At 42.0% G+C, this 22,083-nt stretch overlaps 2 protein-coding genes across 2 annotated transcripts in view; both read right to left on the bottom strand.

Annotated features, from left to right (window-relative positions):
* The window catches only part of LOC147254348 (calsyntenin-2-like), a 239,670-nt gene extending 231,963 nt beyond the window's left edge, over positions 1–7,707 (bottom strand). The window contains exon 1 of the mRNA XM_086215968.1: positions 7,327–7,707. Within this exon, the coding sequence (XP_086072094.1) occupies positions 7,327–7,405 (79 nt within the window). The 5' untranslated portion in view covers positions 7,406–7,707. The remainder of the gene's footprint in view (positions 1–7,326) is intronic.
* A 10,943-nt stretch (positions 7,708–18,650) lies between these two features.
* On the bottom strand, positions 18,651–19,612 carry lpar5b (lysophosphatidic acid receptor 5b). Its single transcript, XM_086215112.1, has one exon. The coding sequence runs from the start codon at positions 19,561–19,563 to the stop codon at positions 18,682–18,684; it is 882 nt and encodes a 293-aa protein (XP_086071238.1). The 5' UTR covers positions 19,564–19,612; the 3' UTR covers positions 18,651–18,681.
* Positions 19,613–22,083: the final 2,471 nt, after the last annotated feature.

The raw sequence follows: 22,083 nt of genomic DNA, 5'->3' as shown, positions 1-22,083 counted from the left end.
AAGCTAATATTAGTGCAGCACGAGTATAGAAAATCATCAACCTTTCCAAATACATAGTGGAGTAGGAAATTACCTCTTGCCATTTCTGAGGTGTCACACTGATGAGAACGTAATGTATGGATGTTCATGTGCACAACAGATGAACAGACAATGGGAAAAAATAAAGCCACCAGGCCTCAATTGCAGCGCGCAGAGACACGGATGATTAAATATCTGTTCAAGAGCTTCATGACCACTTACACTTCTCTTCACTTCTCATCTTCTGTGTGCTGTTATAGGCTGCATCCTGTGAAAGCCTGGACAAAATAACGATTGGATGGATGGATAAGAACTAGATGGATGGATAAGACCTGGATGGTTGGATATGGAGTATTTTTACTTAAAAAAATTGTTTGTTCCATTTCTTTTGAGACTTCCAACCAGAAGACAAAAGCAGAAATCCATCCATTTGTTTCTCCACCACTCTGTCTGCATGTCCAACCTTAAAGCCTCCACTCATCTCCGAGTGTACTACTTGTCAAGTGTGAAGATTTATGAATTGCTGAGACAAAGATCTGCAACTTTCTCCCTCACCCTCTCTCCTCTCACTCTTCTTCTTATTCTCTCCATCCTCACCATCTGATCATTTCCTCGGAGGTCAGCCGGACTCAGCTGGTGGAGAGGAACAGGTCGGGTGCTATCTGTCTGGGTAACCCTTTTCTGCTCATCAGTGTGTGTGTGTATATCGGTGTGTGTGTGTGTGTGTGTATGTGTGTGTGTGTGTATGTGTGTGTGTGTGTGTGTGTGTGTGCGCGCGCGTGTGCGTACACCTCACGTGTCATCACTGAAAAACTGAAGTCCACTGCCGAGATTGAACTGAAGGTAAGTGATTAAGGGACAACAGCAGCACACAGATGAGAAGAGGACTGAAAAGCTCCCAGAAGGAGTCGTTAGAGTTCTTCAGTGTGTGTATAAGTGGTGTCTATTCCATGTGTAGAAGGACTTGAGAGCAAATCAGCAAGGAACGCTTGGTGAGAGTCTAGCATGACACTTAAAGTGCCTAACAAACTTGATTACGCTGAAGAGGTGGGGATTGTGCGGCACAGTGGGGAAGCAGAAAACACAGAGGTTTCCACAGCCGCTTTTCAGAAAAAATAATCTATAGAGCGTCCCGCGAAATTCACATCGAAGTTTTACGTTCTACCAACAGAATTATAACCATGACCAACTGTATTCTGACTGAAAGATTTCTTCAGCAAGATACTGCAAAAAAGTTCTTTTTTTTTTCCAATAGACAATATTACATGATGTACAGTAAATCTGGTGCACTTCTAAGGTTTTAATAGAGGTAGAACTTTCCCCACAAATGTACAGCGTCAATAATGAAGCACATTGAGGTAAAACAAGTAAAAGAGCATTTCCCTTTTTTGGTACTTCATATTTCTATTAAATTTGACAGGAACCATTGTTATATCTTATGTGTTGATGAGGCAACGTATATATATCCTCATCAATTGCTCTACAGAATCCTAATTACCCTGATTCATTAGGAACAGCTGTTTTAATCAACTCAAGAGGCCAAAACAGGTTTGTGAACAGTCATGGCGAAGACAAAGGAGCTCACTGAGGACCTGCGGCTGCACGTTGTGGCTGCTCACAAGACAGGAAAAGGGCTATGAGGCCATATCTAAATGTACTACAGTGCAAAATAGAGGACGTTACACACCGTGGAACCTCTCAGTGGGCATGGTCGGAATACGAAATAACACCTGTGTTGGTAAGGAGGATAGTGAGAGAAGTGGAAAAAAAAAAATCCAAGGATCACCACCAAGGCCACCTTGGTGAATCTGGGCTCTGCTGGTGGCAGTGTCTCAAGACAGCCAGTCCAACGGACACTGCACACTGCTGGGTTCCACAGACGTAGACCAAGGAGGAGGCCACTTCTCCAGATAAGGCACATAAAAGCCCGCTTGGCCTTTGCAAATGCTCATCTGGAGAAAGAAGAAGAGCTCTGGCCTTTTGTTTTACGGTCGGATGAAACAAAACTTGAATTATTAGGCCAGAAAATGATGAATCTATGATTTGGTGTGAAAAAGGAGAAGCCTTTAAACCTAAGAACACCATCACCCACATGGTGGTGGGAGCCTAAAGCTTTGGGGGTGTTTTTCAGCCGATGGACCAAGGAACCTAATCACAGTCAACGGCACCATGAAAAAAGAGCAATACATCAAGATTCTCAACAACAACATCAAGCAGTCTGCAGAGAAACTTGGCCTTGGGCACCAGTGGACATTTCAGCAGGACAACGACCCAAAACACACAGCAAAAGCGGTAAAGAAATGGTTTGTGGCAAAAAAAAAAAAATTAACGTTTTGTAGTAGCCCAGCCAGAGTCCTGACTTGAATCCAAATGAGAATCTGTGAAGGGAGCAAAAGATCAGTGTGATGGCAAGGAGACCCTCCAACCTGGAAGAGTTGGAGCTCATTGCTAAAGACGAACAGGCAAAAATACCAGTGGAGACGTGCAAAAGGCTGGTCAGCAATTGTAGAAAGCGCTTGATTGCTGCAATAGCCAATAAAGGCTTTTCTGTTGATTATTGAGAAGGGTATGAATTATTTTGGACATGCCACTTTCGTTCAAATATAAATAAAGGCTCTTGTACATCGTCGAATTATCTTCTGGGAGATGCCTGTGTCTTTTCCAATCAAGAAAGAACTTGCTGGTTGAATAAAAGCAGTATTAAGTCAAAATTTGCCAGGGGTATGAATAATTTCAGGCTATACATATATATATATATATATATATATATATATATATATATATATATATATACATACCTGGTGATATTCAGAACAAGAACAGAATGGATCTTATTAAGTTGCCTGAAACACCTTATTAGGGGTGAAATTCAACAGCATCAAGTGTTGAAATTAGCTCTAGCATCTCACAGAAATCACAAATAAATATGCTAAATAGACCACTCTAATTTGGGCCGTGGAACCCCCCCCCCCCCCACACACACACACACACACCCAACAGTTCCATCTGCTGATGAAGAAGACATGATGTAGAATGAAACTCCAGCAGAGCGAGTGAAACTCCTGTTTCCAAGGTCAAAAATGAACACTCTCTTTTCCACTTACTTCGATTTGATACTCCTCAAAACATAACAGAGGTTTTCATTCAGTTCTGCAGAAACTACTCTGGCCTTGTCTCTCATTAAATGATCTCTCTCTCTGTCTCTCTCTGCTTTACACTTTGTAGGACAAATCAATGGGCCTTGGCTGTCTGAATATCTCCTGCCAGGTACAGCTAGCCGTGACCATTCAGTGAAACCAAAAGGTAAAGAAGGAAGAGAAAGATGAGACACCCACTCCCTGTGAATTGCACCCAGTTTAGTCAGCTAGTGAACTACATGCTTATGTGACTCCACTCCTCTTCGTCCCTGTCGACAAAATTCAGGAGGTGGAACAAAAAGGAGTTAGATATATGGAAAAGACAGGGCAAGAGGTGAGAATACCTCACAGTGGAAGACGTCCGATAAGCACACTACCATCTGATAACACATTCCAGGGACAACACCTCCCTTTAGTGGAAAGAAGACAACCAACTGTTCACTACGTGAACTCTGATCCAACAAAGCGGAATGAAAAGACTTTTGCATTTGGAATATCAAGTGTTTGTTCATTGAAAAACAAATGTTCAACTCTTTCTCTCACACACACCTTACGTTTAAAATCAAGCCAGGATCCTGTGTCCACAAGCTTTACAGGAAGGCTATGGCTGTGGAACGTATCGCTGGGCAATGTGCACATATTGTACCAGTACCTGAAATTCCTTACAAGTACCTAATCATACATATTTTATTTTGCTAATTTACTTCCTTTATAATAACAAAAATACAATGTCAATTGCAAAAAATAACTATTTTTTTATAACTTCTCAATTTCCAGGAAAGCTGCTTAAGTTCCCAAGTAAGGGTTCCTCTTCAACTTTTAGATTTAAACTTTTTCCTGAGGTTACACTGCAGAGGTGTCCCCAAAGTATTACCACACTAGAGCCCTCATTCAGCTCACCATCGCCCTGACTGTGTGTTACGGGTGTGACGTCACCTGGTTACTTAACTCCCAAGATGATGTCAGGTAATGAAATTCGGCGCCAATCGATTCATCACCTATTGGTAATCTGTAGTACATACATAATTTCTACTACGACATACATAATTCAGTTTATGTCCAACCCCAGCCAAGCACTCTTCCACCACATCAGCTAGTAAGCCCTCCAACTTCACAAATGGCAAAGGGCTGTGCCAAGATCAGCCCAGCCTTGAAAACGGAAAAGCAGTCTTCGAAAAATCTGCGCTTGGTTCCTCCATGCTGCAGAGCGCTGCCTCCCCAGGCTGCGATGGGCCAGGCAGGATTTTTCACGCATCTTGTGCCACAACCTTGTTGGAGGATTTATAGAGTACTCCCATAATGCACTTTCCCTCTCCAAAGGATGGGACATAAATCTGCCTCTGTTTTTTTTTGTCATCCCCCTTTTTTTCCTTTTTTTTTTTTAATTTGCTCCAAGACTACCCTCTTGGCTCTTTATCCCTCCAGTGCACAGACAAAAGCACCAGCACACATGGAGAAGCCCGTTATAGAACATGATTAATTATAAGACCTGTGTCAATTAATCCTGCAACACCTCACTAGCAGGCATCAGCCTCCAGCCTGGCTCTTAGAGACCTCCTCCAAATGTTGTTTGCATGTATGTTGACAGGGAAAATGTGCAATGTGTTTATCTGGACATAATAAAGCAGCAAAAAGGTTCCACCAACAAAGAGACACAGTGGGTAGCTGAATTAAAATACACTGTGCTGGTAATGAGCTATCTAAATTCAGAGTTCATATTGCTTGGAATTACACAAAAGCGGGGCTCCAGGCAGCACAGGCAAAAACTCTACAGCTCTTTCTGCTTCGCTGCCAGAAGATTCTCCCTGTTGAGCAGCGACACGCTCTGTCCTGATGAAATCGTTTGAGCCGCAGCATGTATGTGCAGTGCAATAATTTTTTTTTTTTTTTTTTACCGGCATCACCTCTGTTTTTTTTTTTGTGTTTTTTTTTTCCTTGCATACTTGTTGGCTGTCAACATGCTGGCTGCACTCCATCACTCTTCCACTTGTGCACGCAGCCAAACCCACACGCACACACCTACACAACACACACACACACACACACACACACACACACACACACACTGCCCTGTTTGCGCTTTGATTTCTGACAACTTCTGAAACACATACTAAGTAGGCAGACAGAAACACACACACACACACACACACATACACACACATACACTCACTGAATGGATGACTGGAGGGTGACAGTGATTAAAGGAAGTTGCACGTCCACGCTTTCCTGGAATAAAACGGTGGCTAAACAGAAAATGACAGGAGTGGCGGTGCTTCAAAGTTATCTGGAAAACAGCTTTGCATAGCGGCGCTATGGAGGCGGATCCTTCAACACACTTGACACGAAAGCACAATTTGGGTTGTAATTTCAAAAAAACGAAACAGAGGAACAGATTCAAAAAAATGGAAACAGATTTGTTACTTCTCATAGGTTCTGCTTCCTGCCAACCTTGACAGGAGACGTTGAAAGCTTCTATCTGCAGCAACAGATAGAAGCAGACCAATACTGAAGACAATAAGACTCTTATTTCCTGTTGATTTTAATAGAGTGAATAGCGGCTCTGGGGAATCAATTAGAACCATAGTGTGCTTAGTTTTTCCACCCCCGTTAACTTGACTGTAATTTGTTTACTTCACAGCCGAGCGCTGGATATAAAATGGATAAATCCCTCCTGACAATGCAGTTTCTTTACTGTATTTCATGTATGAGCTCTTTAGGATATCAGGTAAATAACTGTCTCTGCATGAATATGCACACAGATCTGTTGTTGCTCCCAAATGCAAAGTGCATATGAGGCAAAAACCTGCCCTCTGAGCTTGGTCAAGGCCGCCAGTGGCTCTGATAGCATATGTTTTTCTTCAAAATGGAACACAGATTGCAGCTGCAGACAGTTACCTAGCAGGGAAGCTCTTCCCTGTGTCTCGCACACACACACACACACACACGCGCACGCACACACGCACACACACACACATGCACACACACACGTTGTGGCTCTGGACGGCCAGACGAAAGTGACAGGTGTCACCTTGTTATTTTTCTACGTAAATGGCTCCAGCTTCAGTCTAAAGGGAGTTGATTAGCAAGAACCTGTTGCCGGTCACGTTTACCCACAAGACATGCCAAGCTCACCAGAGAATTGAGCAGCCCCGCTGCACCAGGGGATACTGGTAGACCTCAAATTAGCTCGGCAGTGAAGCAAAGCTGGCAACAGGATGGCACACATTTGTGGCATCTGGATGTCCGTATCATATATTTGTGGCTTTGGGGATATTTACCACATGTTTATGAGATTTAATGAGATTATTGTGGCTGGGAATTTCATGTCCTTGTGGAGAAATCCAGTCAGTGGCGTATATAATGTACATCATTCCACATGGAATTTGGCTGAACTATAGGGACCAATTCTGTGTTGTAAATTAAAAAATAACCTGCACTGACTGAAGTTTAACTGCGATGTTAACACACACACACACAAGCGCGCACACACACACACACACACACACACACACACACACACACACACACACACACACATATATAAATACCCACAAACATACCCCTATCCCTGTGAGATGAACAGTTTGTGCAACAGTTGCTTATTTGTTTCTTCAGGACATCTAAACTATGTCCTTCTTTAATCCAAAATTAGAAAAAAAAAAAAAGTCAGGTCTCACTCGACTAATCACAGTCTGATTTTTTTTCCCATCTCAAATGTGCTGGGAGGCACTGGGCAATCCTCACAATGACTTAACAGTACTGATAATGTACTCCATTATTACCCTCATACATATCAGACCCCAAAAAAGATCTGAATATAGACCATCTACATATTTAACGGGATGCTTCGACAAAGAATCCCCAACAGAATTTTACACTGATGCCACGTGACATTAACCGGCAAGTAGAATACAATACACTGAGCACCGGAGAAAAAGTGAAGGGCTGCTAAGACGCCTTATGACACAAGTCTAAACATTTTGTAGCAATAACAGTTATTTTATTGGAGAAAGAGCAACACGCAGTGAAGACTGTAATCAGTGCCTTAACAACCAGTTAGAGATGGAAATCACTGCATCCACACACCACCTCTCCACTCTCTCACCTAAAATAAAGCAGCAGCAGCCCGCCATACAGAGCGAGCAAGTTGTCCTTCACCTACCCACCGTACCTTTGGTGTGAGCGGCGCTCAAGCCCAGAGCCACGAGCGCCAACACGCCGGTTACTGTCAGCATCTTCTCGGTGGACATCAGCTGCGACCTCGCTCCTCTTCTTTCCTCTTTTCTTTCTTTCTTTCTTTCTCTCCCTCTCTCGTTCTCCTTCTCCTTCCGCCTCCTCCCGCTTATTCAACGATAGCCGGTTCTCTCTTCAAGCAGTGTAGGAACAGTTCGTGTATATGTGGGACAAGCCCGGTAGTTAGTAACAGGAGGACGCCGTATCCGCAGCTTGCGCCTTGTAGAGCAGCTCTTGAGGACGCTGGAGGGAGCAAGTGAAGTGTTTTCTAGCTGAGACGGGACCAGAGTGCAGCGCACCCCGGGACCAGACCGAGCGACGTCACGGGGAGGAGAGAGAGATGGATTCTCTCTCTCTCTCTCTCTCTCTCTCTCTCTCTCTCTCTCTCTCTCTCTCTCTCTCTCTCTCTCTCTCTCTCCCTCCTCCTCCCTATCTCTGGAGCATCCCAGCCCACTCCAATCCACCAGCCTGCCTAGCGCGATCCTGTTTGAGAAGGTTTCGACCACCTTTATACATCAATCAAGGACATCAACATAAGGTGTCTCAGCCAAGCACACTGGTGTAAACTTAATAAAGAACAATAAGTACATGCAAGATACACTAGAGGAATTTGAGATACTGTAGTATTTGTACAATAATGGTCGGCAGCATCTCAGCAGGAGGCAATTTGGTAAATATCCACGATTTTTGTTTTTCCATGCAGGCTACAAAGAGATTATCCATGTATGTGAACCACATGTGAACCTCACGTTTTTATTCAGATATTTGCTGAGCCTGCCAGGCCATCCATGCATCCATTTTCTTCCGCTTATCCTGTTAAGGGAGGGGGCTGGATTCTAACCCAGTGACTTTCAAGTTTGTTTAATATTTTGTTGTCTTTTTAACATGTTCATCATTTATTTATTTTTGGCATATCCAGTGGCAGCACAGTGGTGCAGTGGTCAGCACTGTCGCCTCATAGCAAGAAGGTTCTGGGTTTGAGCCCCAGCTCGGGCCTGGGATCTTTCTGTGTGAGTCTCCATGTTCTCCCTGTTCCTGTGTGGGTTCTCTCTGGTACTCCAGCTTCCTCCCACAGTCCAAAGACATCAAGAGGGGACGAGGCTGATTGATACTCTAAATTGACCGTAGGTGTGGCTCTGAGTGTGAATGGTTGTCTGTCTATGTGTTGAGCCTGTGATGGACTGGCACCCCATTCAGGCTCTAGCACCCCCCCCCCCCCCCCCCACACACACACCCTTTACAGGATGAGCAGAAAAAAATGGATGGATGGATGGATGGCATATCCAGCTTGAATCCAGTTTGATTTTAGTGTGTGAACATCCATAAACCACGGGACTTTTTTTTAGAGGTGGTTTGAAATCTGATTCAAATGAATGACATCTGTTCTACAACTGCATCCCAGTTTGGACGCCCTGGACACTAAAATGGGTATTTAAAGTGTATTTTACTTCACATATAACCTGTTTCTCCATCGTTTGCCGATGTCTGGACACAAAAACTCTGATCTCATCACTTGTAAATTTTATACAGACAAAACGATCAGATTTTGGAGGAATCTGGTCCGAGAAACAAATCTGAAGGACTTGTCTGAGCAAGACCTTAAAAATGTGGGACACGGATACTGGGCTTTTCTGAATAAAGCAGGCAAAGACATAACTGTACGCAGACATTCAGCCCAGCATTTATTGCCACATGGAATGCCATTGAAAACAGATTCAAGCTTTTAAATGTTCCGATTATGTTCTGAAATATGCAATAAAATTAATGTTTCAGGATAAAAGTAAATTAATTCTTCCCTAGGCTGTAAGGTGTGCGTGAGAATGTATCGACATGTGTGTCAGGCAGTCAGATTCATAATAACTTTTTCAATTTTCCGGAGGAACTTTTCTCCCTGGAACTTTTCTCCAAGGCTATCTCCGCTGGTTAAGTATTATTCTGGGAAGCAGAGAGAATATTGCTGTGGTTATCGATGTGGGAAGAAAATAAAACAAACAGATGACAATGCGTGGATTTCAATCCACACCATCCGCTGATGAAATTCAATTTGGTAGCTCCCTCACTGCGAAACAATCCAAGTGTGCAGCTGACAAGAAGGCATTCCATGTTATGTATGGCAACAGAGCACCAGACTCCCAGCTGATGATGCAGTGAATCCAAATATGACACAGGGACATATACTAGCTGACACATGTGCATTATGTTCCAGGAAGGGACATCCATCCATCCATCCATTTTCTTCTGCTTATCCTATTAAGGGTCACGGGGGGGCTGGAGCCTATCCCAGTGGCTACAGGCGAGAGGCGTGGTTCACCCTGGCCGGGTCACCAGTCTATCACAGGACCAACACATACAGACAGACAACCATTCACACTCACAGTCACACCTACAGTCAATTTAGAGTATCAATCAGCCTCGTCCCCTCTTGATGTCTTTGGACTGTGGGAGGAAGCTGGAGTACCAGAGAGAACCCACACAGGAACAGGGAGAACATGCAGACTCCACACAGAAAGATACCGTGCCTGAGCTGGGACTCGAACCTGGAACCTTCTTGCTGTGAGGCGAGAGTGCTGACCACTGCACCACCGTGCAGCCAGGAAGGGACATGAGTCCTAAAAATCCAGAAATAAGGACTGTTGAATATCCCGTTTCCTCATCTTGATGTCAATGGGTTTATACCAGGGGTGTCCAAACTGATCCAGGAAGCGCCGTGTGGCTGCAGGTTTTCATTCCAACCGAGCAAAAGCAATGCCTGATCCAACAAATCAGCTGTGTGGACACAGCTTAGTTGATTTAACTAGAACCGGGTGTTGATTTTGCTTGGTTGGAATGAAAACCTGCAGCCACACGGCCCTTCCTGGATCAGTTTGGACACCCCTGGTTTATACAGTTACGTGCCTGAAGAAAGCTGGGCGGTCAGCACAAGCTGAGGCCATTTTATCAACTTGTTCTACGACATAAATGGTATGTGTCTGTAGATACCTCTCTCTTCAGCTTCAAAGTCTTCAAGTGATTTATGAACGGTTGCTAAGAAGCAGCTAAACCGGACCACAGAGGTTGTTGAGAAGAAAAAAATAATCATTGCGCTGAAGTTATGCATCCGCAGTGTAGTTCCTTTACAGCATAATTTTAGCTTTGTGCTGCTAACGATTTCATTTACTTTTTAAAAGTTGTGAAACAAAATGTGCAAATCTCAGACAGATGTTATTTTTAGGAATAGCCCAAAATCCTCAATGTAAAAAAAAAAATCCCCTTAGCCGTGGAGATGCTCAGAGACAGGCTGGCCTCCAAAAACACATCAGAAATGTGGCACTTTAACACCACCGCCTGCCTGATGTCTTCAGATTTGTATACAGAGGAGTGCACATGGTACCTAATAGTGGAAAGTGAGCCACCCATACCACACATGCTCTTAATGTAATATTGTACCAGAAATCAATTTCCCAACAGGATGAAGTGTTCTACTTGACAAACTGGGGAATAGCATGTGTAATTCTAACTCCAATAAAATGTGTAATATCATACGAACAGAAAATGACATTCGGTCCCTGTCAGAAAAAAAGTGCTATCACAGTTTTTCACAATGATTATAATTCTTAGTCTAAGATTTTTCTTTATAATCCTTATTTAAGAAAAAAAAAGATCAAACCCATACTATTTTATTTGTTTCCAAATTTCATGTGAAACTAAGTAAATGACATAGGCATACATGACTGTTCCTTTAGTATTCACTTTTTGAGACTGTGTGATTTATGATTAAGAGTATATTCTGTATAATATCAAATATTATACTTTATAACATCAATTATTTCTTCTGTGTAATATCAAATATTGCTTCTCCATATTTTAACTTCATTTAAGCAGCAACAGTGTAAGCTAACAAATTCCGTGGGGATTTGCAGCAGAATCAAATTAAAACTATAGATCAAATGAAATAATCATGATAACACAGAGCTGTGCACAAAATCTTAATTTAGCAATGTAAATCATTTGAGGGCTGAGTGCAGCAGAATATTTCCTGTGTTCAAAAACAGTTGTTGTATCAGTGGCTGAGTAATATCGGGCTAAAAACTTTTTCCCTCTCTTTTTCACCATCAAGGCTATTTTCAAAATTACAAATGCTACAAATGGCCAATTTTATAAGAATTTGGTTCCTTCTCTCTGGGTTTCTCTGCTTTTTCATTATTGACTCATGCGAACTCGCAACTACCATATCTGCCACCCCGGGAATACGGAATTGCATGCTATAATAGTAATGTGGTCTCATACTGTGTGCATCCATCTGCTCAGAGTTCAGAGGAGAAAAAAACTAAAAAGCAAACAAAAATGTGTGTATGAGTGTGTGTGTGTGTGTGTGTGTGTGTGTGTGTGTGTGTGTGTGTGTGTGTATTAACCAATCTAACCTGGTTGAGTAGTTCAATGTGCAACAATTCTATTTGTCTGCTGTATTTCACTTTTGGGAGATATAAGCCATACACATTATGGCCAACCATTTACTGTGTAGGTTGCAAAATGCTGATTGAAACAATGAAATGATAACATTTCAATACAGACAATTCCAGTGTATGGCAATAAATGTATAAAGTGTTTAACCTCTCATAGTTCAACATCCTATTATGAAGTATAGTTGGGATGGTTTTGCTTTCTACAGATTTTTGTTCTTTGAGCAAAATCTAAAGACGTTTTATGGGCTCGTCCATGATACACTCCCGCAGAGCACTGTGGTGCTAATGAGTCACTCTCTGCTCACCTGGGTGACATTTCAGCAATGAAGCTATTGTTGCTAAGCAGAGTTATAACTCTAATACACGTTAAACTCCGGCACTTTGAAGAGATTTATGAGTAATAGTTCACACAGCTGTGTCAGCCCTACAAGAATATGATCTAACTGAAAAAGGAAGTAGTTATTATGAATGGGCGGGCCAGAGAGGTCGTACACTCAGTCTATTTGCAATTTATAGTCCTGGTCATCGGGGGCATCAAGGCGAATCCCACTGGGCTGGTTGCTCTGATTGTCAACCGTTTTTGAATATTTTATGAACAACCAGGATGGACATCACAAACTAATTCATAAATAACAGATGGGTTGCTTCATCGACTCGATGTAGTGAGAGCTCACCTCAAGTGAAGACAGCTTCTGCCCGTTGAGGTGGCTTTCATCACTCACATGTCCTAGTGTCCATTATTTTGATAAGGTTGATTTAAATTGGTGATTTGATTCCCTAAAAGAGGATGTGATGAATGAGAAAGTCACGAACAGACGTTTGCCATGTAGCCTTCCACACAGACACAGGAGGAGCTTGCACATCAGCATCACCATGACAATTACAGCATCCATATTTGACATTCCTCCTCCACTCCACAATCTTTTCCAAACCTGGTTAACTCCAGAGGATCTAAGTATCAGGAACGTGTACTTAAAGTAGCATTAAAGGTAAAAGTACTCAATTTAGCAGCATAATTTGTTTTTGTTGAGGACGAGGCTTTTACTTGTTGATGAATAGCTTAGTGCTACTTATGTGTATCGATGGGCCAAGGATGTTGTCCTGTGGTGGGCTGTCCCTGGCTATTTTTAAGTCTTTCCTCAGTAAAACCTACAAATTTTAGTCTGTCTCTACTTGTCCCAATATAATATTACTGAACACTAAACAACACTTGCGCTGTTATTTTGTCATTGTGTAAAGTAACTCGCAGAGGTATAGCGATATTAAAACCATATTTAATGTCTTTCCACATTTAGCTTTCACTCATCAGACAGAATGGGAATAAACACTTAACAACATTGTGGCAGAGACTTTCCTCCGCCAGCAAACTAGGAGATCCCTCTGTGCACAGCGAGTGTGACAGATAGAAAAGCACTCTCATGCATCTTAATTTGATCATTTACGGAGCACATGGAGAGAATAGAAAACCCATCTTCTTCATTTCTGAAACCAATGGTCCAGTGTGATGTTATTTGCAATAAGACACAGACAAGTTACTCCCTTAGACTTGCTAGTTTGCAATAAAATCGTGTACCATTAGGGACAATACCACTACGTTTATCCTCTTATCTGGGCCTCAAATGAGAGGTCATGTGTCTCAAGAGGTCACAAGTCCCTGTTTCTATTGGTTCTGTCTTTCTTTGTCCCCTCCAATGTCTCCATCTTCTCCTAAAGTCTCTACATGGCCTAATCACTCCACTGTCACCACATCCAGATCTCTCTATCGACTCCTCTGCAGCCTAACTCTCCAGTTAGTGTGACAGAGTGCAGTGTCTCTGCATACTCCCACTGACAGCTGGCTCGGGCTTGAGGAGAGAGGGAACGATGAGAGGAGAGGAGAAGAGAAAGGCAAAGCAATAGACCATCATCCCCCAAGCAGTCCCCCCATAGCTCTTTCTGGGGAAGTGTTGGTGGCACCGCTTTGATGCCACCGACATCATGCAGAGGTCTGACGCTGCGAGAATGCCTTCTGGCCTTGTTTTGCCTGCCAGAACTGGGCCAGAACTTTTCATCTTACGCCTCATCTCTCCGTCCCATTTATGAAAACTACAACAGTAAATACGATTTGCTCTCCAGTCAGACAGAAAAAATTAACATTTCAAAATGGCTATTTATTCTGACTTGGCTGTATTCACCTAGCTACTGCTATGAGCACCTATTTTTCATGTAGACATTTATCGGCTATACGCTACTAGGCCATTTACAACGAATGAAATACATACTTCAATCTATTCTACATAAAAATGAAAGGACAGTTCATTTGTCTACCTGTGGAACTATACTATATAATCAAGTAAATTAGTTGATTTTTAATTGCACCTCAGAGAGGTGAGAAGAGATGAACTGTCATGTAAGTCAGTAGGAAGTCAGGTAGGAAGCTGAACGCATGTGCTTTGACTGTAAATTTGGGTTTAATGTGATGTAATGTTTATCGTGTTTCTCATCTTTCAGTTGGATTTTTATGCTTCCCTCTGTGTTATCACACTGTGATAACTTACTAAGTAGTAAACAAACTGACCACAGACAGTGAAGGACGCGTTCTCAGATGGGATTGCACGTATTCCTTGTGTACTCATTAAAAGTGAAAAATAAGGACTGTAACTGTGACCTTATGTGCTCCTAGAAGTGAAATGATATACTCGTTAGATGGCTAAGTAATTAGCAGCAAAACCTGAAAACGACAACCTTATAGTTGGAGGCTTTCCAAAAGCAAGATGGGCACAATCAGAATTGATGGTGGCAAAAGAAAAAGAGAGCCAAATAAATATTAAAGAAAAGTGAGAGTGCTACAATCAGAAAAAGGACAGATTCAACAAAATGAAAAGCAATGGTTGAAAGTGCCAAATATGATGATGACATAGGAGTTACCAGAGGATCACTTGTTGAGGGGTGGAGAAATGTCAGGTATAAAGACGAATGCAGTAAGTGAACCAATTCACACTGAGCTCTTCCCAAGTGTTGTTTTTCATTCAGACAATGATAACTGAGGTTTTGGTTTAAGTAAGTTTGTTGCAGGATTTCAGAAGTTCAAAATCCATTAGACAAAGTTCCCCTTCTGGGCTTCTATCTCTAAGTTTGACCTTTCAAGTAATTTGTTCACATATGGCATTGCCACAATATGAGATATCTCACAATGCAGATTGCATATGGTAGCATGCATAGCAATGATCATCCGAAGTATCTTTTATATACAGTTATAATGCCGCTTGCTGTTTGTACCGCTTTGAAATGGCTCATTAAAGGAAGAGATCAGGACCATTTTTGTGACCGCTGGCAGGATATTGTGTCTTTCCTACGTATGTATTAATACAAAAGTTGGATGAAATGTTTACAGTACAAAAATCTTCTCTCTGGGCGATTTTTGTTGTTTTGCTTTGAGTTTTTGACACCTTCAGTCTTAAAGCATAATGGCAGAAAGTCCATCACTGATTTAGAAAAACTTTGTGTCTGCAAGACATGGCTGCTGATACATAAACACATACTGTGAAGCTTTTCCTCATTCCAAAGGGAAAGTGTTATTTTATATTTTGTCCATTGTGCTTTGAGTGCAGCATGTCTTAAGTCTAAATTGTACCTTTTTGATGCAAACTAACTCAAATTTTCCACTGTTTTCCTAGGATATGGAGACAGAACCCACATTAAGTCTTGGAACAGGCCTGGGATACTTCATGCTGCCTGAGCTTCTGATGCTGAAAGATTGTTCTTCTTCTTTTTGGTGAATCTAGAATCATTTTTTCCATTCAGCCTCTCACTGTTTGTTTTTGACCGTTCCTGTGTTCTCATTGTCTCTGGCTCTGTGTGCACCCCAGCACCCTCCACAGTCACCAAAGCTGCTACCATCTTTGAATAGAAGTCCTCCTCTGGTCCACAGCAGATTTGGCTGCATAACAACAGGCGTGCTAGTAGGTCTTGGCAGCAGTGCTTGCATGCCTGGATGCACCTGCTTAGGGTTTTTTATGTAGTGCTCTTATAAGTGAATGTTAATGTTTGTGTGCGTTTGTGCTTGGGAAATAGACAGAGTAAAATAATGTGTGTTTTTCCTTCTTTTACCTTCAGGCTGGAGGGTCAGCTGACCGTAACCGGCCTTAGCAGATGCACTTATACCACACTCAAGCCCTCCCACTCCCTCCAGACCTGGGATATCAGTCACTTACAGACAGAGAGCTCTAAACAAACACGAGTTTGACCTTGATACACACATCAACAGTGCAAGCACACACATTCACAAATAAAAGCCAAATCAGAGACATACAAATCAAATCATAGCAAATATAATGCAAGGCTGCACCGGGGAACTGAGGGCTGCAGTATTTTGTTCTAAAACGTGTTCCTATGAACACAAATCAAGCCAATTTCAGCCATGTACATAAATCAATGTGACATGCCCAAGCTCCAGTTCTCCATGTAGAATAGAGGCTGTCATAAATATGTTTGGTGTTGAGAAAAAAACAGCAAGTGATATTAACTTGACTCCATGGCCTCAGTAGAATGGGCTACGGACTGAACAAATAATCAGTGCTGCTCTTGCAAGTGCATTCTACCTATAAAAAACAAAACAAAAAAAAAGAACAACCACACAGACATGACCAAGGCTTTGTTGAAGAGCTGGGGGTTGCACAGCATTCAGTTTCTGTTGATTCACTCTTGAAACAGAAAGAGCTCACATGTATGAAGGCTGAAACTAAGATGCTAATCGCAGCACCGGTTACCACATAATCCATCAATTCAAAGGTCTCCAGGCTCTCTGATATCCTGTTTTTGTTTTTGAATCTGAATTTCTTATTTTTGTTTTTAGTTCTTCATGCTGCTGGAGTCATACAACATGCAATTCAAGAGATGAATATGTGTTTTCTGTGGTTTGGTTTGAGTTGGTCAGTGGCCTAGTTCCGATTCAAGAAAACAAAGCGTGTGAGGAGGTGTGAAAGGCTAACATGGTCACATCCTTATTCCTCAAAGACCGACGTTTGGTCAAATCCCCCTGATGTTACCTGATGTTGAGGGTACCCCCCTCTGTGTCGCCAGCCAACATTGAGGGTTAGGATGAGAGTTACGGAATAGCGGCAGCACCGTGTAGCCTGGATGGATGATCCCCTTTCGTCAAAATCCAAAAATGAGGGATTTGCATTGAAATCGATCGGATTGCCCTCTACGTTGTCAAGCGATGCAGAGGGGGTACCCTCAACGTTGGCTGCTGACGTCACGGGGAGTTGACCTAACGCCTATTCTTTGACGAATAGGGGCGAGACCGTGCTGGAAAGGCAAACAACATGAGCAGGTCTGCAAATTGTGCTGGCTTACCTGATGTAGTGTAATTGTCAACAGACACTGCATCAGAATTATTTAAAATTCAGATCCTTTTTGGGTCGATATGCTGGACACATATTTTGATAGGCCCCTCTCATTTAGCAACACTTTCAGGACTTGAGTGGTGCTGGCTCCCAAAAGACTGAGACAAAAAGAGGAACAGCCTCAGAATGCACCATGGGTTTTCGAAGCACAGACACACGACAGAATGCTAGATGGTGGTATGAAGCAATCTAAAGAAGAGCAAACAAAGATGAAGGATGCTTATGTCTCATTCCTAATTATTTTTTATGTGACCTTCTCATGTGTCTGAGGCATAAAGATCCCACAACATGAGAAATTCAAGACCAGTGGCCCAGACATTAAATATTTGGACTTATTCTTCATTCATCCTTGATTTCAAATTGATGCTTTTTTTTTTTTTTTCTTTTTTTGCTCAGACTCGACAGTTAAATATGCAGCCATGTTTTTTAATCAAATGATATTTTACCCTCTTTGTAAATTAAAAGGGATACTCAGGTTTTCCTTGCCAGATAGTCTCAGTGACAGAAATCTCTCAGATCCTAAAAAAGCTGTAAAACATTTAAAAATATACCTGCTGGCTTAAAAAGTGAGATAAATTCATTAATTCTGTGTGATCAATTTGCAAATTTTATTTTTCAGGCCCACTTACATAAAAATGATTGGCTGCTCAGGCTAGAAATGATGAGCTGTGGAAGTTCACTTAACTCATGGAAAAGGTGGAAGTCTTACCTGCTCGAGAAATGTTCGGAAACTGGCTGCTGATGTTTTCAAATTCTATTCAACCCAACATGTGTATCAATCGCTAAGTGAGTGAGAAGCAACTTGTAACACGTTTTTAGATAAAAAGAACCGCAGACACCACAGACTGGTGGTTAACTGTTTATTCCTTGTGTGCAAAACTATGAACAGATCCTTGAAATGATTATTAGTCAATATTTCAAGGCATCAGCTAAATTAATTCACCTTTAAATTCTTTACATAAAGTAGGATGTCCCATATACGTGTATGCATTTTAAGTATCTATAAAGTAATAATACATTTTATTTATAAGCGCCTTTCTCAGCACTGAAGGACACTTTACAAAGGTAAAATACAATAAAACAACAGATAAAAGCTTCACACAGTATAAGATGGAACCATTACAGAAAGTATGCTATTGAACATTATGACTTGGGTATCAATGTAGTTTTGATTTTCCAACTCAGATTGGAACTCAAAGATGCAAGTACTTGTTCACATGGTCTACAAAATTTCCGATCTGTGTCATTTACAAAGGAAATGACCACAAAATCACTTTCAATATGAAAATATTCAAATAAGCCTCTCATTGAAAGGGATTTTGCAATTTCAGTTTGTAACATGCAACATTTTTGTCTAATTTATAAAACACTGCCTCTTCCATTTTTGATTTTCAACATTTTTATAACACAATAGACCCCCCCCCCCCATCCAAAAAAAAAAAAAGATAAACAATCGCAGTTAATTCAATTCGTCAATGTCATCAGCTGTTCTGGTCTAAGAAATGTGCTAGCATCACTTTTTTTCTTGTAGAAACCATCAAAAGAAAAGTAGTACAACAGTGGATCCAGACAGCAGTTGACACTTGCAAGACATATTAGTGATGTATATTCCCTGCTTTTAATTAAAACAATCAAAGACAAAGGTAAGAAACACACAACGAACATCATCAAGTTCAGGACAAATATCAGCATCACATTCACCTTGTTTTTGACCACGGAGTCCTGCAGATGTCGGTGCAGCTTCCAACACACCAGAGCAGTGGACACAACATTGATTGCCAACAGGATTAACACTAACACAGGTTGAAGGTAAAGCAGTGGCGGTTGCCACAGCTGCTCATGATGGAATTCAAAACATGTAGTTGCATTGAAGTTGTCCATATTTCTTGAAAATTTCACACTCTCTGGGATGTTCACCACGCACAGTAACAGCCAGATGATCGCCACGCATTTCTTGGCATTGGAAGCTGTTCTCAGGTGGCTTGACTTCAGGGGATAAACCACTGCTAGCAGTCGATCAATGCTGACGCAGGTGATGAAGGTGGAGCTGGAGCGGATGTTGTTCTGGAAAAGCATTGTAAAGATGATACACGCCACATTGTTCAGGGGCCAAGTGCCAGTGGCATAAAAGTAGATCCTCATGGGAAGAGAGACAATCAGCAGCGTGTCTGAAATCACCAGGTTGACCATGAGGACATTCGTTGGAGATTTCTGGCTGTGATGACGTACCAGAATCCACAGTGACACGATATTGAAAGGCAGACCCAGCACAGTCACAGATCCAAAAAGTGCAGCATAAGTTGGATTCCTCATGTCTAGTTGGTCTCTTGTAGTATTGTTGGACATGTTTTACCTCTTTGAGAAATGCAGAATCGGTTTGTGGCTGTTGCAAAGACAGGATTTAAACACACCCACCCACACTGAAATGAAAGTGTGAAACAGGAAACAACCACCGCATCAAATGTCGCAGTCTTCCTGTAAAGCACCGATCATGTGTGTGTGAGATCATAAGAAAGATGTTTGACATGTACAGCACATAGCAGTGTGTTACGCTCTGATTACCCATAATTTATTAACCAATACATAGTCTGACAAGTGCTGTAGTTTATTAGTAAGGCTTGAGCAAGATGCTCCATTTATGTATCTGTGATGAAGTGTTACATTCATTCTGTTCATTTTCCGTGAGGTATGCTTGAAGAGTGCAGTGTGTGTCCACTGCATCATCGGTGCAGCGGTGAGAGACACCTACTGTTGAAGTTCCGTTTGACCTGGCAGGCAGGCTTATTAAGTACTGTCAATGTACACTCTATATTAGCGTTGTACATGGGAAAACTATATCATGCTGACATCGGCGAGTTTCATTTTGCTGTTTGACTAATATGTGTATGTTGCACAGAGATGTTGTATACCTCAGGGTCTTCATAAGGTTATAATAATATAATCAAGCAGTCTATAATTCAGTGTTAAAGCCTGAAGTCACTAAGCCACATAAATATGAAAAAAAAACACAAAGAATAACTGTGACTTTCCGTTTGCTCAGAACTCTCTTGCTTGGTTGTGCTCTCGCTGGCTAACCCTTGTCGTGAAATGGAAAGCAGCCTTGTCTAAGCTTTCTCCGCCACCCAGACTCCTGCCAGGCTTCTTCACAGCCATATTCAGGAACTTGGTGGCTTGTGAATGCAGTCAGAGTTGCAGTGGTCTCCAAAGGTCTGATGCACAAGCCCACAAGAGCTGGACTTTCCCTGACAATAACTAACCACCATCCCATTGCTTTGTGGGTAAATTTAGGAAGACAAAGACCTGAGGAGCACATGCTGACAGAAAAGCAATGTGTCCGGTTGCTGAGAAAAAATTGTTTCTCCAAAATAGAGGAACTCCGGCAGTCTCCTGCAGATGTGAAGGAGCGCCGGTTGTCCTGTGTTCCCCCTTGTTCCCCTTTCCGCCCTGTTCACAGTGAAGAAGTGCTGATGGGACATGTGCTTTGCAGACGGCACTTTAAATAATTCCCTGCACAAGTACCTGCCAGCACAAAGACTTGGTGACCCCTCTGTCTAGTTGCAGATTTCGACAAACTGGAGGGGAATTGAGACGATTAACGTACCAGAGACGGTGCCTTCACTTGTACTGTATGAGGAGACTCACAGTGTCAGAGACAAACATGGCATCCTTGGACATGACGGACAAACTAAAGCAGAAATAAGTCTCTGAGCTAACAAGTTTCCTCTTTAATAAAGCTTGTCTGGTTCAGGTTTACCTTAATCTGCCCCGCTGTTAAGCTAAACCTAATCTTCTAAGAAACTTCCCATGATTTACACGTCATTAATGTATGCTGCACTGTCAAGGATGTGTTGCTTGCGGTATGTGAACAAGTGGGTCATAAAACCATCTCCTCTGGCTCTCAAATGAATAAAGCTTTTGTGAAAGATGCATGTTTGGCTTGCTGTTTGATTGAAAGTGGCATTATCTTCAATGACACTGTGGTTGCTCTAGGATACCATCAACCAGAGTTACTGTGTAGGGAAGGCATCCTTTCTACCAATTGAAGTACGCTGGTCCAAGAGTAAAAGGGAGAGATTAAGCGAGAGAGAGAGAGAGAGAGAGAGAGAGAGAGAGAGAGAGAGAGAGAGAGAGAGAGAGAGAGAGCCTTTTGTGACATTTGCAAGCTGCTTTAAATATTATACTGCAGCATGCTCAGGAACACGACAGCCCATTAAGGGTGGAGGTGCACTGGCAAGCTAAGACTTAAGAGGCACCTCCACCAGACTCAGGAGGAGGTTTATTTGAAGTTTAACTTTGAAAAAAAAAAGATAAATATAGAGAACCCCGAATAATTGTTTAAGTCACCGGTAAAACAGGAAGTGGTGTTAATGCAACTGAGCAAACAGGAAGGGGTTTTTCATTTTTAAAAAAGATACGTATGAAACAGAGAAAAAAAAAACCATGACAATGGGCCGATCACAAATACATGTAAACTGAATGTGTTCTTTTACTTTATGGGATGTTTGAATATGAACTCAGTGCAAGGGTGATAGTAAGAGGTCTACATCTTTTTGAAATGCAGTACTTTGTACACAGACTTTGAATCTTAAATTTGTCATTGGACAGAGTAGAGCAGGTAAGACTTAAGCCTGATTTATGCTTCTGCGTCGTGGCGACGCCGTGGCGACGCCGTACCTACGCCGTAGCCCCTACGTCGTCATTGTGCATTTATAGTTCTGCGTCGAGGGAACGCATTGCTCTGTAATTCACCGCCAAGCCACTAGAGGGGTGTGGCTTTATCTTCGTATGGTTTTGGGGGACTCTTGTCGAATTCCTTAGTTTTCTTCCGGTCATAGCACATGGGTCAGAGACAGAGACAACAATGGA

The sequence above is a fragment of the Aulostomus chinensis genome, chromosome 10, assembly GCF_037954235.1.
Source record: "Aulostomus chinensis isolate RoL2024-O1b breed Wild chromosome 10, RoL_Achi_v1.0, whole genome shotgun sequence".
Taxonomy (NCBI): Eukaryota; Metazoa; Chordata; class Actinopteri; order Syngnathiformes; family Aulostomidae; genus Aulostomus; species Aulostomus chinensis.
Note: the sequence above shows the minus strand (reverse complement) of the source record. Positions and strands in the feature narration are given on the sequence as shown.